At 43.5% G+C, this 13,198-nt stretch overlaps 1 protein-coding gene across 6 annotated transcripts in view; it reads left to right on the forward strand.

The window, feature by feature from the left end:
* LOC138566340 (protein SSUH2 homolog) overlaps positions 1 to 13,198 on the forward strand; it is a 620,994-nt gene that overhangs the window by 548,066 nt on the left and 59,730 nt on the right. For all 6 annotated transcript variants that reach the window (XM_069643482.1, XM_069643483.1, XM_069643485.1 and 3 more), the window contains 2 exons: positions 10,664 to 10,756; positions 12,973 to 13,078. In XM_069643482.1, the coding sequence (XP_069499583.1) occupies positions 10,664 to 10,756; positions 12,973 to 13,078 (199 nt within the window). The remainder of the gene's footprint in view (positions 1 to 10,663; positions 10,757 to 12,972; positions 13,079 to 13,198) is intronic.

The following is a 13,198-nucleotide window of genomic DNA, read 5'->3' on the forward strand; positions in this document are numbered from 1 at the left end:
TTTTTAGAGAGTCAGGGATGTAGCTATCCCTGAAGTTTGCTTAAATAAAACGGACCATGAACGGGAAGAAGATGCTAAGATGTTCCAGGATTTATTTTGGAGGGGAGAATCTCACCCTCACAGGTTGTAGGCTTTATTTTACTTAGTGCCTTGGCCAGAAATTCTTCCGAGATCATTTGAAAAGGTGAAGACATAATTGCATTCTTGGTTAACCACAGGAGATAAACAGGAGATAAACACGTAGGATTCGTCAAGTTTTCCTTAATTTGGACATGTGCGGCCACGATTTTATGCCTTCTGCACTGCTTCACAATCCTCAGTATTAGGGGAAAGTTGGTGAAGCTTCGATTTAGGTTTTTCTAGGTCTCTTGAGTATTTCAAATTACTTTCTGGAGTAATTTTTAGAGGCTAGTACCTGTGAGTCAAAGAAAGTTTTCTTTGCTGGCAAAATGTCCTTATGATATAATTTATCCAGGGTCTTCCAAACCTCCCTGTGTTTCTGTGACTCATCTTTTTGCCACATTATCTCTGCTTTCTGCTTTTCTTGTTTACGGGCAGACAGTGCTGGCCTAAGCCATTTCTTATTATTGAACTTTTCTTGAATGAGCTTACTTTTTACGGGCGCTACATTATCCAAATATTTTAGTAGAGCCTTTTCGTATTCAACGGTGGGGGGAAGTCATCCTTGCTGGTGGAATTCATGAGTTCTGTGAGACACTGCTCCAGACCAACACTATTCACTCTGTTGAAATTTCTACTCACTACCCTTTTAGTGAGGGTAGTTTTCTGGACTAATGTAAATGGAAGAGTCATGGTAAAATTCACCAAAAAATGGTCGGACCAAATGCAGGGATCAACACAGGTCGGGTTGTGCGTCAGATTTCTTGTTGCAACCCAATCAAGAACATTGCCTAATTTATGGGTTGGGTCCCTTCTATGTATAATGAATTCATTGTCCCTAAATAGCTGTTCCAGGTGAAGCGTTTCCGGTCCATGCAGATTATTTAGCCACCTATTGAAGTCCCCCAGCACCAGCGTGGAGTTATCGGGGTTTATGTAAAGGAGGCTAGAATACCTGCTATCTCCTCATAAAAGAGGGGCATGTCTGAAGGCGGACGGTAGAGAAGTACAATATTCACGCAGTTGTTAGGGTTAGGTTTAGTCTTCAGAAGGATCATCTCACAACCTGAACAAGTACTGGGTACTTGAACGAATTTCAGTTCCTCTTGTATCAGACATGCCACTCCTCCCCCCTCCAATGTCCCTATTTTTGCCAAAGAAAGTATAGCTGGCAGGTATTGCCAGATGGATGTTAGGGCCACAAGAGTCCTGTAGCCATGTTTCCGCAAGGAACATAATATTGATCTTTTGTTCTAATATAAAATCCCTGACATCTGTAGCATGTTTATCCAATGACCTGGTGTTCAGTAATGCTGTTTTAACATATTTATGATTGTCTTCAGCAGTCTTATAAGCATCAGGCTCTATATTATGTTCCAGGGGCATGATGTATTTATAAGTCAATATATTTAGATAGCAAGAGGACACCCACCGTTGACAACTAACCATTTCTGGCAATCAGCATTGAGAGAGGCGATCAGCGCTGCCACGTCAGGTGCAGACTTGCTAGTCCCTAACGCGCCGGCGCTGACGCACCTGAACATATATTAAGAAAAGCGCGCGGACTACAAAGCTACTCAGTAATGTAGTTCCAGCGTGTATGTTCGCAAGCAGGGACCAGCTGTGTCTCCCGAGGTAAGGAATCCTCGTTGCACACAGGGTGTCACAAGCGGAATGAGATACAATATGGAATGAGCTAAAAAACCTATTAAATCAATGCAATTTAAAATACAGAAAATTGACTAAAAATACATATTCAAATCTAGCTAAGGCGGACTTCCTATTTGAATAAAACAAATGATTTACACAACTGATCTAAGAGTAAAAGCAAACAGTAACATAATCAATTACACAAAAGTATGTGGCGTGGGAAGAACAGGGATTTTTAAGATAGCAGATTTACTAGTCCATGAAGCACTGGCAGTGACTCGTCTGGAAATCTAACAAGGAAGGTGCGCAGACTACAAGGCTGCTGGGTGATGTAGTTAAAGCGCGTATGCTCGCAAGCAGAGACCAGCTGTGTCTCCCAAGGTAAGGAAGTCTCGTTACACGCAGGGGGTCACAAGGGGAACGAGATACAATATGGAATGAGCTAAAAAACGAAAATTAATGCAATTTAAAAATGGATACAATTGACTAAAAATACAAATTCGGATCTAGCTAAGGCGGACTTTCTATCTGAATAAAATAACTTATTTATGCAACTGATCTAAGAGCAACAGAAAATAGTAACATAATCAATTACACAAAGGTACGTGGTGTGGGAAAAACAGGGATATTTATACTAGTAGACTTGCAAGTCCCCGACGCTGACGCGCCTGAAAATATATTACATTGCTTTATCTGTGCATTGTGTGAGAAGCTTGAGAAAGACCAAGAGAAAGGAGTAATTCTCTTGGCACCATGGTTTTGAGTTGGAACTTTCTTTTTATTTGAGAATTGCGACTTTTCAATCTGGAACTTTGTGTACTGCCTTTGGAAAGAATTGCAACCTGGGGAAGGGAGTCGTTCCCCCAGGAAGTAGTCCCTCCAGACTACTAGTGTGGTAGTCCACTCTACAGAAAAAGTGAGCCATTCTTCTGCAATAAGAAGACTCACCAAACCTTTTGATTTAGTTGAGTGTAAGAGATGGAAATAGGCTTTTGACAAAGGATGGTGGACTATATAGTTTCATCTGACTTTGACAGAATCCATAGTGTCTAGTTGAGGCAGGGAACCCCTCTTAGTGCTAGGGATAGTTAGGGGTTTCCTCCTTTATTTTCACTGAATAAATGTTTATAGTCACACCAATGCCACTTGTGTCAGTCTCCTCCTTCCACACCCTTACAACACCCAAATGAAGGAAAGATGAACACGCAGAGCAGGTAACATTCTGCAGAGCAGTTAACCTCAGGAGACACCTCTAGGATGCAAAGAACATGGTTTGCAATCCGAGTCACCATGATCAGGCAGCGACAAGCAATCTTCTAAGGATGAACAAAGGAGCAAGTCCTGCATGGATTAGATTCATGCAAGAAGGCTGAACATGCAGGAACAGTTACTTTGTAGTACAAGATGTAGATTCCCCCAGTTCCAATGATGCACTTGGAATGAAAGCTCAGTGAGGTAGTCCAGGAGAGAGCTGGTCATTCATGGATAGCCAGTTGCCACAACATCTGCCCAGCAACAGCCATTCAGCACCTGGATGTGTACTGGGACACATGTGGGAACACTCACAAACCGTTTCTTTTGAAGGAACGGAATTTCCATATATTACAGTTCCAGACCCGACAAGGCAGGACGAAGGCCAAAGAAAAATATGGCCAATTCCTTTCTGGTATCTGAGACAGTTTCCCACACTGTCCTATGGACGAACATGACATTTATCAGCTCTTATCAGAGTCCATGGCCCTCATTACAAGTCAGGCGGTGGACCATGGTGCTATTAGCATAGGGCATAATGGGGATGGGGAAGGTGCTAATTACGGCACCGTAAATTACGGTGCCGTAATTAGCACCAAGGTCGCTTAGCGCCTTGGACTTTAATGCCTGCAAAAGCAGGCGTTAAAGTGTGAATCAGGCGTTAAGGGTTAACGGCGCCGACGGCGCCGTTAAACCCTTAACGCCTGACTTGTAATGAGGGCTCATCACTGCTTTGCTAAATCACTGATAAATTACACAAAATATAAGGCCTTTTCCCCCATTTGAGATGACCTAATGTGCAAGTCCAATGCAACAACAAGAAGCTTACAGACTTGCTCACGCTGCATAAACATCACATTTCTGCACAGTAATACTGTTAATACTGTGATACCTTACACACAGTGTACCAGATCCACTGAAACTAGACAATCCCCTTTTCCAAGCACACCATGACCCACCACTTCGGTCAGGACAACGCCTCTAGTGGTGATTCGGTGTAGGGCTACACTAGACAAGGACCCTCGTTCTATTAATCTGAACAAGAAGACAAAAGAATTGAAATTGACCGATCCCCTGCTACTCTTCCTTCCTCCAGAACAGGGTACCAAATAATTAATTGGTGTGGGAGAAACCATTGAAATAGCCTCGTCTGACCCTCCAACCAGTGCTAGCTCTCCTTGTGGTGGCATGCTCCCTCTAGGTTGAAGTGGTGAGCCGCCTATCTATGGTGAGGGAAAATAAAAGAGACGGATCCTCTTCTGGCTATTGCTTGGTAGATTGGAATGACCAATTTGTTGAGAACTGAGTATGTATCATGTGTTAAAAATCCAGAGGAAAAAACAAGAAAAAGTGTCTGGATTGTGAGTCGAAGCAGAATACAAATCTGTGCTTTAATGAGATATTAAAAAAGAAGTTGGAAAGGGTGGCCAGTTGGTAGTTGATCATCCAATAATCTGTCTGGTCGACCTCTTTCAGTGGGATTGTGCGAGCGTATCCAATTTCATCAGGACTGATGAGGTTAAAATTGAACTAGACAGAGAATACCACCAGTACGCATGAATTCTGCTGTGTTGGTTGTTTATTCTTTCCATAACCGCAGACCATTGGATCTCTGTGGAGGAACAGAAAATACAAATAGGGGGTTACATTTCTCATGCTCAGGCTTACATTCTGTGCAGATTTCTGGCATGTCTGTGTCAATCTTCATGAGTCTGATGGATTCATATGCTCACCCTATTACCAATTGTCTGCTTTCAGGATAGACAGAAGGGTCAGCCTTACAGGTTTCAGATGTGGTTGTGATACCTGAACCTAATCATAAATTGTATGTCAGGGTGGTTGGGGATCATATTACAGAATAAATCATGCATTCACAGCCAGCGCCCTGTAGAGCAAATATTAGTTAATCCCTGTTAAGTAAACTCAATGGGACCGGTGTGTTTGCTGCCAGTTCCATGGTTGCTTGTGCCCAAAGGCACTTCTTACCTTAAATTGATATCTATATTCGTCCAAAGGGCCGCTGGCTGTGTTCTGTGCCACTGCATGGTTATCTACCGGTTTCTGTTGCAGAACATTGTTAAGATGTAAAACAGTCAGGGTTCAGGAGTTATCATGGGACCAAGAGTGCACTTCTGGACTTAGAGACGCACATGCTTTCGCAGCTGGAACATAACAAGTCAGGGATGCTGTGTTGTTAGATCTATCGGCAGCCTTTGACTTGCTAGATCATAAAATACTGCTTGATCGGATGACAACTGTCGGAGGTCTCTCTATGGATGCTATTACTTGGCTTAGATCTTTCCTAGAGGGCCGCCAGTCGCGAGTACATTGGGGCGACAGTTCTTCTGAGTCACAAATCATAACATGTGGAGTACCCCAGGGGGGCGTGCCTTTCTCCCTTGTTATTCAACATTTACATCCTCCCTTTGTGTGGTGACCTAGAACTGCTGGAGATATTTTCCTGCAATTTTGAGATGATTTCTAGCTGGTCCTGGATATTACCGGAGATCATGAGAAGGATCAACGGAGGCTGGACGTCGTATACCACATTTTAAAATGCTGGATGTCCATTAACTGGCTCTGTCTGAATGTGGCTAAGACCGAACTTATGTTATTCGGTCCTCGACATGCCCAAACCAATTTAGGTCAGAGGTATGCCAGCTTCATCATTGACGATAGCCAGATTAAGGTAGTACAGAAGATAAAGACGCTTGGCACCTACATGGAAGAAAGCTTGGACTGTGAAGTTCACGTAACAGCCATTACCACCAGTACCAACTATCATCTCAAGGTACTTAGGCAAGTAGCGCGATTGGTCTCGATAGAAAATCGCATCAAACTCATGAGAGCAGTGATCCTCTCACGTGTAGATTATTGTAACGCATTATAATAAGGCCGATATCCAACAATTGCAGAAAAATCAGAATGCTGCTATACGTATCATCTTTGAGATGAAAAGTTCGGAGCCAACAACTGCAGCAAGAAAAAAGCTAAACTGGCTCCCAGTGGCAGCCCGTATTCAGTTTAAATTGTTATCTTCATGCCTTAAGTGCATTTTTGGTAACGCCCCAGCTTATTTGAAAGATAGGTTCAACATTTACCATCTTAGAAAAACCTGAGATCAGCAGAGGGCTCCCTGTTGGAATTACATCGGGTAAAACGAGCCTGTGGCCTTGGCTGGGCGTTCCATGTTCAGGGAGCTAAGGCATGGAATGCCTTACCATTACAGCTGCGTAAAACAGAGAACCACCTTGCTTTCCGGAAGTAGTTGAAAACTACCCTCTTCAAAGAGTATGAATGATTCCTGTGCAATCTTACTCATCCATCTATCTGTCTCTCCGCTTCTGGATGCCCACGGTCTTTGGCGCGGTATAAGTATAATAACATAAAAGTGTGAATCTGCTGAGACAAGAAAGTCTGTGAGCGCATGTGCGCTCGTTGTTGCACTGTACGGTAAAAAACAGACATCATTACTAAGAGAAAGAACCTACATGGATTAAGGTGGCACGCAACCTCAAACAGCTCTTAGAAATCCTTCAAGCGGTTGCTTGCGCGTTTGACCCAATAGAATATACATGTTTATGTCATGGGTAGTTTTGTGGTGGAGTCACGTATGCTCTGTGACTTAGCCTCATGAGGGGGCACAAAAAAACTTAAACGCGCTTATAAAAATATATATATATTTTTTTTATTTTATTTTTTATTTGTAATTTACAGTTTTGTTTTACAAACTTTTATTACAAAATCCTCAAAAGAATCACGTCTCCTTGTTGAGTTCATCTTTGTCATCAGAGGTCCAACAGCATCCCATCAAAAAGAGATGACAAAGGAATTTACATGATTAAACACGCAAGAAGAGTGGAGAACAAGAAGATTAACAAGAAAAGCGTAACAGAGCAGCCTCCATTCTATTCACTAATCGGCTTCTCTGTTTTAGATATAACACTGTCCAACAGGTTTATAGTCGCACAAATTAAATGAACTGAGTTCCCACTTAGGATTCGCATCCATAGGTCTTCTGGGTTTCCGGTCAATGGTGCAAATTGGCCCATAAGTAGGGATCTACTTTCTTTTAGAGATTGACATTCTGTTAATAAGTTTTACAAAGGTAGCGGGCGCCCCTCTCTCGCAAGAACAGACATGATAACCTGTTCAGTGGTTATTAACCACTTGAGAGTTCGCAGCCACTGCTTTTACTCACTGTGCCTTTCACAGATGGGAAATATCCATTTGCATATCAGTCTTTGTCCTGCCCAGGGGCAGTCCAGCACCGAAATACAATGGCAATTCCAATCTGAACGAGAGTACCACCAGCAACCCCATACACGTGTTTCACCCTTGTTGGGGATCATCAGTGAGGTGAAGCTGATGCCTCTCTAAGCACAGTGAGAGGGAGACCACGTCTGGTTGCCCCCAGGAGACCTAGGGTTACTGGTGGTTGCTGGTGGTACTCTCGTTCAGGTTGGAATTGCCATTGCATTTCGGTGCTGGACTGCCCCTGGGCAGGACAAAGACTGATATGCAAATGGATATTTCCCATCTGTGGAAGGCACAGTGAGTAAAAGCAGTGGCTGCGAACTCTCAAGTGGTTAATAACCACTGAACAGGTTATCAGGCCTTGTTCTGTCGAGAGAGGGGCGCCCGCTACCTTTGCAAACTAAATTTCAAGGAACCTGGGATTGGTAACCCTAGGTCTCCTGGGGGCAACCAGACGTGGTCTCCCTCTCACTGTGCTTAGAGAGGCATCAGCTTCACCTCACTGATGATCCCCAACAAGGGTGAAACACGTGTATGGGGTTGCTGGTGGTAATCTCGTTCAGGTTGGAATTGCCATTGCATTTCGGTGCTGGACTGCCCCTGGGCAGGACAAAGACTGATATGCAAATGGATATTTCCCATCTGTGGAAGGCACAGTGAGTAAAAGCAGTGGCTGCGAACTCTCAAGTGGTTAATAACCACTGAACAGGTTATCAGGCCTTGTTCTGTCGAGAGAGGGGTGCCCGCTACCTTTGCAAACTAAATTTCAAGGAACCTGGGATTGGTAACCCTAGGTCTCCTGGGGGCAACCAGACGTGGTCTCCCTCTCACTGTGCTTAGAGAGGCATAAGCTTCACCTCACTGATGATCCCCAACAAGGGTGAAACACGTGTATGGGGTTGCTGGTGGTACTCTCGTTCAGGTTGGAATTGCCATTGCATTTCGGTGCTGGACTGCCCCTGGGCAGGACAAAGACTGATATGCAAATGGATATTTCCCATCTGTGGAAGGCACAGTGAGTAAAAGCAGTGGCTGCGAACTCTCAAGTGGTTAATAACCACTGAACAGGTTATCAGGCCTTGTTCTGTCGAGAGAGGGGCGCCCGCTACCTTTGCAAACTAAATTTCAAGGAACCTGGGATTGGTAACCCTAGGTCTCCTGGGGGCAACCAGACGTGGTCTCCCTCTCACTGTGCTTAGAGAGGAATCAGCTTCACCTCACTGATGATCCCCAACAAGGGTGAAACACGTGTATGGGGTTGCTGGTGGTACTCTCGTTCAGGTTGGAATTGCCATTGCATTTCGGTGCTGGACTGCCCCTGGGCAGGACAAAGACTGATATGCAAATGGATATTTCCCATCTGTGGAAGGCACAGTGAGAAAAGGCAGTGGCTGCGAACTCTCAAGTGGTTAATAACCACTGAACAGGTTATCAGGCCTTGTTCTGTCGAGAGAGGGGCGCCCGCTACCTTTGCAAACTACATTCTGTTAATAAGTGTTTTACTGTTTCAGTGTTAAGCCCACAGAGCCTACATGCATCGTCTTTGATGTTTTCCATATGTCTTACAAGCAACATGTTACGTGTCTTGTAGATATTAGTTCGTAGACGGAAAAAGCGGTCTCTATGGAGTCGAGATGGAAATTGACAAAGATATTTTGGTGGGTTGTCTAATTTGTTAATATATGTTCCTGCTGGTGTTCAGCATAGGAGTTTCATGTGGCAATATCATTGGTATGTTGCAAAGGCTGCTCGTCATGATGGTGAGCATGCTCGGACCCACTGGGCAGAGCTTGTTGCCATGGTGATACCGTTTGCTTGTAAACCCTGAGGTGGCGCAGTAGCATATGGGAAAACAAGGCTTATCCTATAAAGTTTGAGTTCCTTAAAGTGATGCTGCAGTCATTGTGCATTTAAAAACTTGGCACCGTTCCTCAAAGAGGGAGACATGCATACATTTGGGTTACATACGACCGCCAATGGTTCTTTTTAATGCTATTAGCAGTTTTGTAGTGGGGTCTCATACATGATATGACTTACCCCCTTGGTTGAGTGCAAGCAGGCTTATACATTGGAATTCAACATCGTGGTTTTGTTTGCCACTCAAAACACTCATCATTGTGCTGTGGTCACACAATCCCAATGGCGTTGTGTGTTTAAACGATGTGTTTGAAGGACCTGGAATGCAAAGGTAGAAAAGTGGTTTAGAGCAAAGCCAAGCTTGTCCTTTGAGGTGGAAGTTTCTTACAGTGGTGCATGCTGCTATTCAGAGTGTGTCTCTGCACGTGCATAGGTACCGTGGCTTGAGTACATAGGTGCTGGAAGATGTCATCCACCCACAGGCATGTTGCCTTTCAGTTTGATAGTCAGGGAAATTCACACTGTGGCTAGAGTCATTCGGACCTCTAGTATCAGTTTTGAGTCTGAAAATACATAGCTGTTCTCTTCTTAACAGTGTGGCAACCAGGTCACCTCCACGTTGTGGCATATTTATTTTTTCCAACACTCTCCACATGAAGTGCGAATGTTTTTGTAATAAAAAATGTTCCATCATGGGGGCAGTTAATTTCTTGCTGCGGATGATTGCGAGTTTGACCCAAAAGTTCTTTGTTTTTACCGGTTGGGTGGTCGTGCTCTGTATCTCAAGCCAGAGGGACATGTGATTAGGTACATAACATTGCTGCTATTGGTGAAATGTTTGTGTCCATGGGGAGTGCCAGCCTATATCGATGGATGTGCTCCTTTGTGTTTGGGGTCTGGAATTATTCCATAGAATCTGTTGGGAGTCCCCGTCTTTATCTCTATATATGCACGCTAGAGAATATCTAAGATTATCGACTGCGTTTTAGAGCACATCAGGGGCTGACAAGTGGAATAGGGGCCGACATTTAATATCAGACATAATTTCACAATTTCCAGTTTGTTTGTTGGTTAACAGAGAATAACTAAGGACAGCTTTGATGTTGTCCTGATTGTCTCCTCTTTTTGCATGTTGTTCCAATGTGGTTTCTCATGTAATGTGTCTAGCTCTTTCCCTCGCGTGTCAGACTATTTTCTTAGGATAGCCGCACATCTGTAATGTTTGCACCAGGTCTTCAGCTTGTCCATCGTAGTCCAGTAGTGATGAACATTTCATTTGGTAATTGCCAGGTGGTCAAGGGTATTGTAGTGCACCCAAAAGGCACTGCTACAATCTTGCCTATCAGCTGGTATTTAGCACGTTATAAAATAACAATTTTATAATGATTTAACATTTCTTTGTAGGTGATTCTATGTCACTGAATTCGCCCATGACTGTAATATAATTGATTTTATAAATCTTGTTTTTAATTCTGTTATTTTTAGATTTTTTGATTTTTGTTTGTCATTTTTAATTTTTCTTTTTTAGATGCACAACCTGTCATGGCAATGGGCGCGTAACCTGTACTGGCTGCAATGGAAAGAGGCAGCTGCTGTTCTACATTGAGCTGAAAGTTACATGGTATGTTCGTATCAATCGGGTCAAGTCTGCCTGGTCCTAGAGCCTGTGCTGATCTCATAGACTGTCGCCATGTGTACAATGTTTGCAAGAATTCAGGCTCCGGCCAGGCCAGTGTGACTTTACACTTAACCCCATCCAACATTCCGAGGAACTAAGTTGATATTCAGACTTCTAAGATATTTTTAAAGCATCCATTCTTTGTTGTCAGTAAAGCTTTCAATTAATTTCTGAGTTCTGCTGATTATCCAGCCATTTTGCGAAGATACAGTCCTTTCCAGATCTGTTAGGGGAGGCCCTCTGTCGAAAGTCCTGAGCTGTTGGAAGAACCTATATACCGCAGATGTCGGTGTATTGCAATCAGGGGACAGCTCCAGGCTGTGAGCTGTTAGTTCTTATGTTCTTTGCTCTGTTTGAGTTCCCAAGCATTTGTGGAAGGTGTACTCATACAGCTCTCTCTCTCTCTCTCTCTCTCTCTCTCTCTCTCTCTCTCTCTCTCTCTCTCTCTCTCTCTCTCTCTCTCTCTCCCTCTCTCTCGCTCTCTTTCTCTTTCTCTTTCTCTCTCTCTAGTTGAGGTCCATTATTAGCTTGGGTCTCTTTTATTAGTAGGCTTGCTCACATTTGTGTGTCTCTGAACTGTCCCAAAGAGCATCCAGCATGTTCCAGAATTGTCACACTGTGTCGATTTCCTAACTCTGAGCTGTTAAGTACTGAACCAGTGTCTGGTTCTGAGTGGTCACCTTAAATTTCCAAGCTGTTAGTGAGTTCTGATAATTGAATACAACTAGAAAACTATAGTTCTGAATCTAAATTCTGGCAGGGTAAGTGTTCAACATAACCTTTAAACCTGCTAAAGTGAGGGCACATATTGGTGTCTAAGGTTTTATGTCTAGTGCGAAGCCCAGGTCTTTGAGTTGTTTGTGTGTCTAGACTGAAATGCACACTTGCAGAATGACTGTTAATTCTGAAGATGAGAGATGATGTGATGTTAACCCAAACATTGTTTGAAAATGAAACGCTCTGGATCAGCATTTTCAAACATCTCAACAAAAGCCTGAAACTCTCTCCTCATAGCATTGCGCACAATAGAGGTACTCCTGACCACTGGGAAAGCCGTAAAAACATGGCTGGTGAATAATAAGTGGAGCTATGGCATTGCCCAAGAGAGACCATACATTGCTGACCACGGCACACTGGGTTTGTCACCAAACAAGCTACCTGTGTGACTGCAATGTAACACTAATGCCATGAGAATCACTTTCTTATTTCCCCACCTAACCCACACTAAAACCCTCTACACGTCTTTAAACAAAAACACACGCAAATCATCCATGTCACACGTACACAGCCCTTTTAACTCCCACCGCCCTGTCCCACAGTGACACCAAACCACAGAACTCCACAGATCCTCCAAAAACTCACACAATCCGAACACGGCCAATGCATCCTTGCGTCATGAGCACACAAGGCCTACCATATGGGCACTGATACCCTGCATCCCCACCAACCCAGACCACCTAGAAGCAAACCGACATGCAGTGACCTGTTTTTCTGAAGTTGTACCAACACCATAGCAAAAGCACTTGTGTGCTCTCCCGCTCCTCCCTCTAACAAACTGATCCAGCCCTTTTTTTGGGATCCACCAGAGTTCCTGGAGACAATGTAAATGACAGCAGTGTGTGGTATAAGGTCACTAACCCATAACATGTGAATGTAGGCTAGGGTCGCAGTACTGAGCGATCAATATCAATGCACAGCTTGAGACTGTGACATGTTAGGATGGGTACTCATAGGTTTCTGAACTGTGTGTGCAGGTGACGCTCTGGGCTTGTAGGATGATTACATACCAGCCAAGGCTCTGATCTGAGTCTTGGAACTATTACTAGTGCATGCTGAGCCAAAGCTTTGTACAAGTTGTGTGGGCTGCAGAGGTTCTTAACTATTGTAATGCATGCTGTGTCTTTGACTACACATTTTTGTTACACTTTTACCCAGACTTGCATCCTCGCTGAATTATCTTTGTACTTCTGAGTCCTTACTTATGCAAAGTCTCTTAAAGTGCTAAGATACAGAAGGTTAAAAGATGGGTGAAAAAGGCAATCATTCTTAAATAAGTCCCACGGTCTTGCCCATATGCGAGCCCACCTGATTTAGGTGTTCAAATTTGCTTCTGAGTTGATATGACTTTTGTTCACTTTTATGTGTTTTGTGTGCAACAGGAAGAACAATGCCCAGGTATTTTTGGCTGACAAGACATCTGCATTTCCTTCTGACCTCTTTAAGAAGGTCACCGGCAAGCAGCTCTTTACCGATGAACAATTTCTGGTACATCTCTAGATTATAATTCCATACGCCAATATTTCATTTCCATCAGCATGTACTCTATCTACTGCTTTAAAAAAAAGTATTTTAATGTATTTATTGTTTTAAACGTAAACAATAATC

This window comes from Ambystoma mexicanum, chromosome 2p (assembly GCF_040938575.1).
Source record: "Ambystoma mexicanum isolate Mex_15411 chromosome 2p, UKY_AmexF1_1, whole genome shotgun sequence".
NCBI lineage: Eukaryota > Metazoa > Chordata > Amphibia > Caudata > Ambystomatidae > Ambystoma > Ambystoma mexicanum.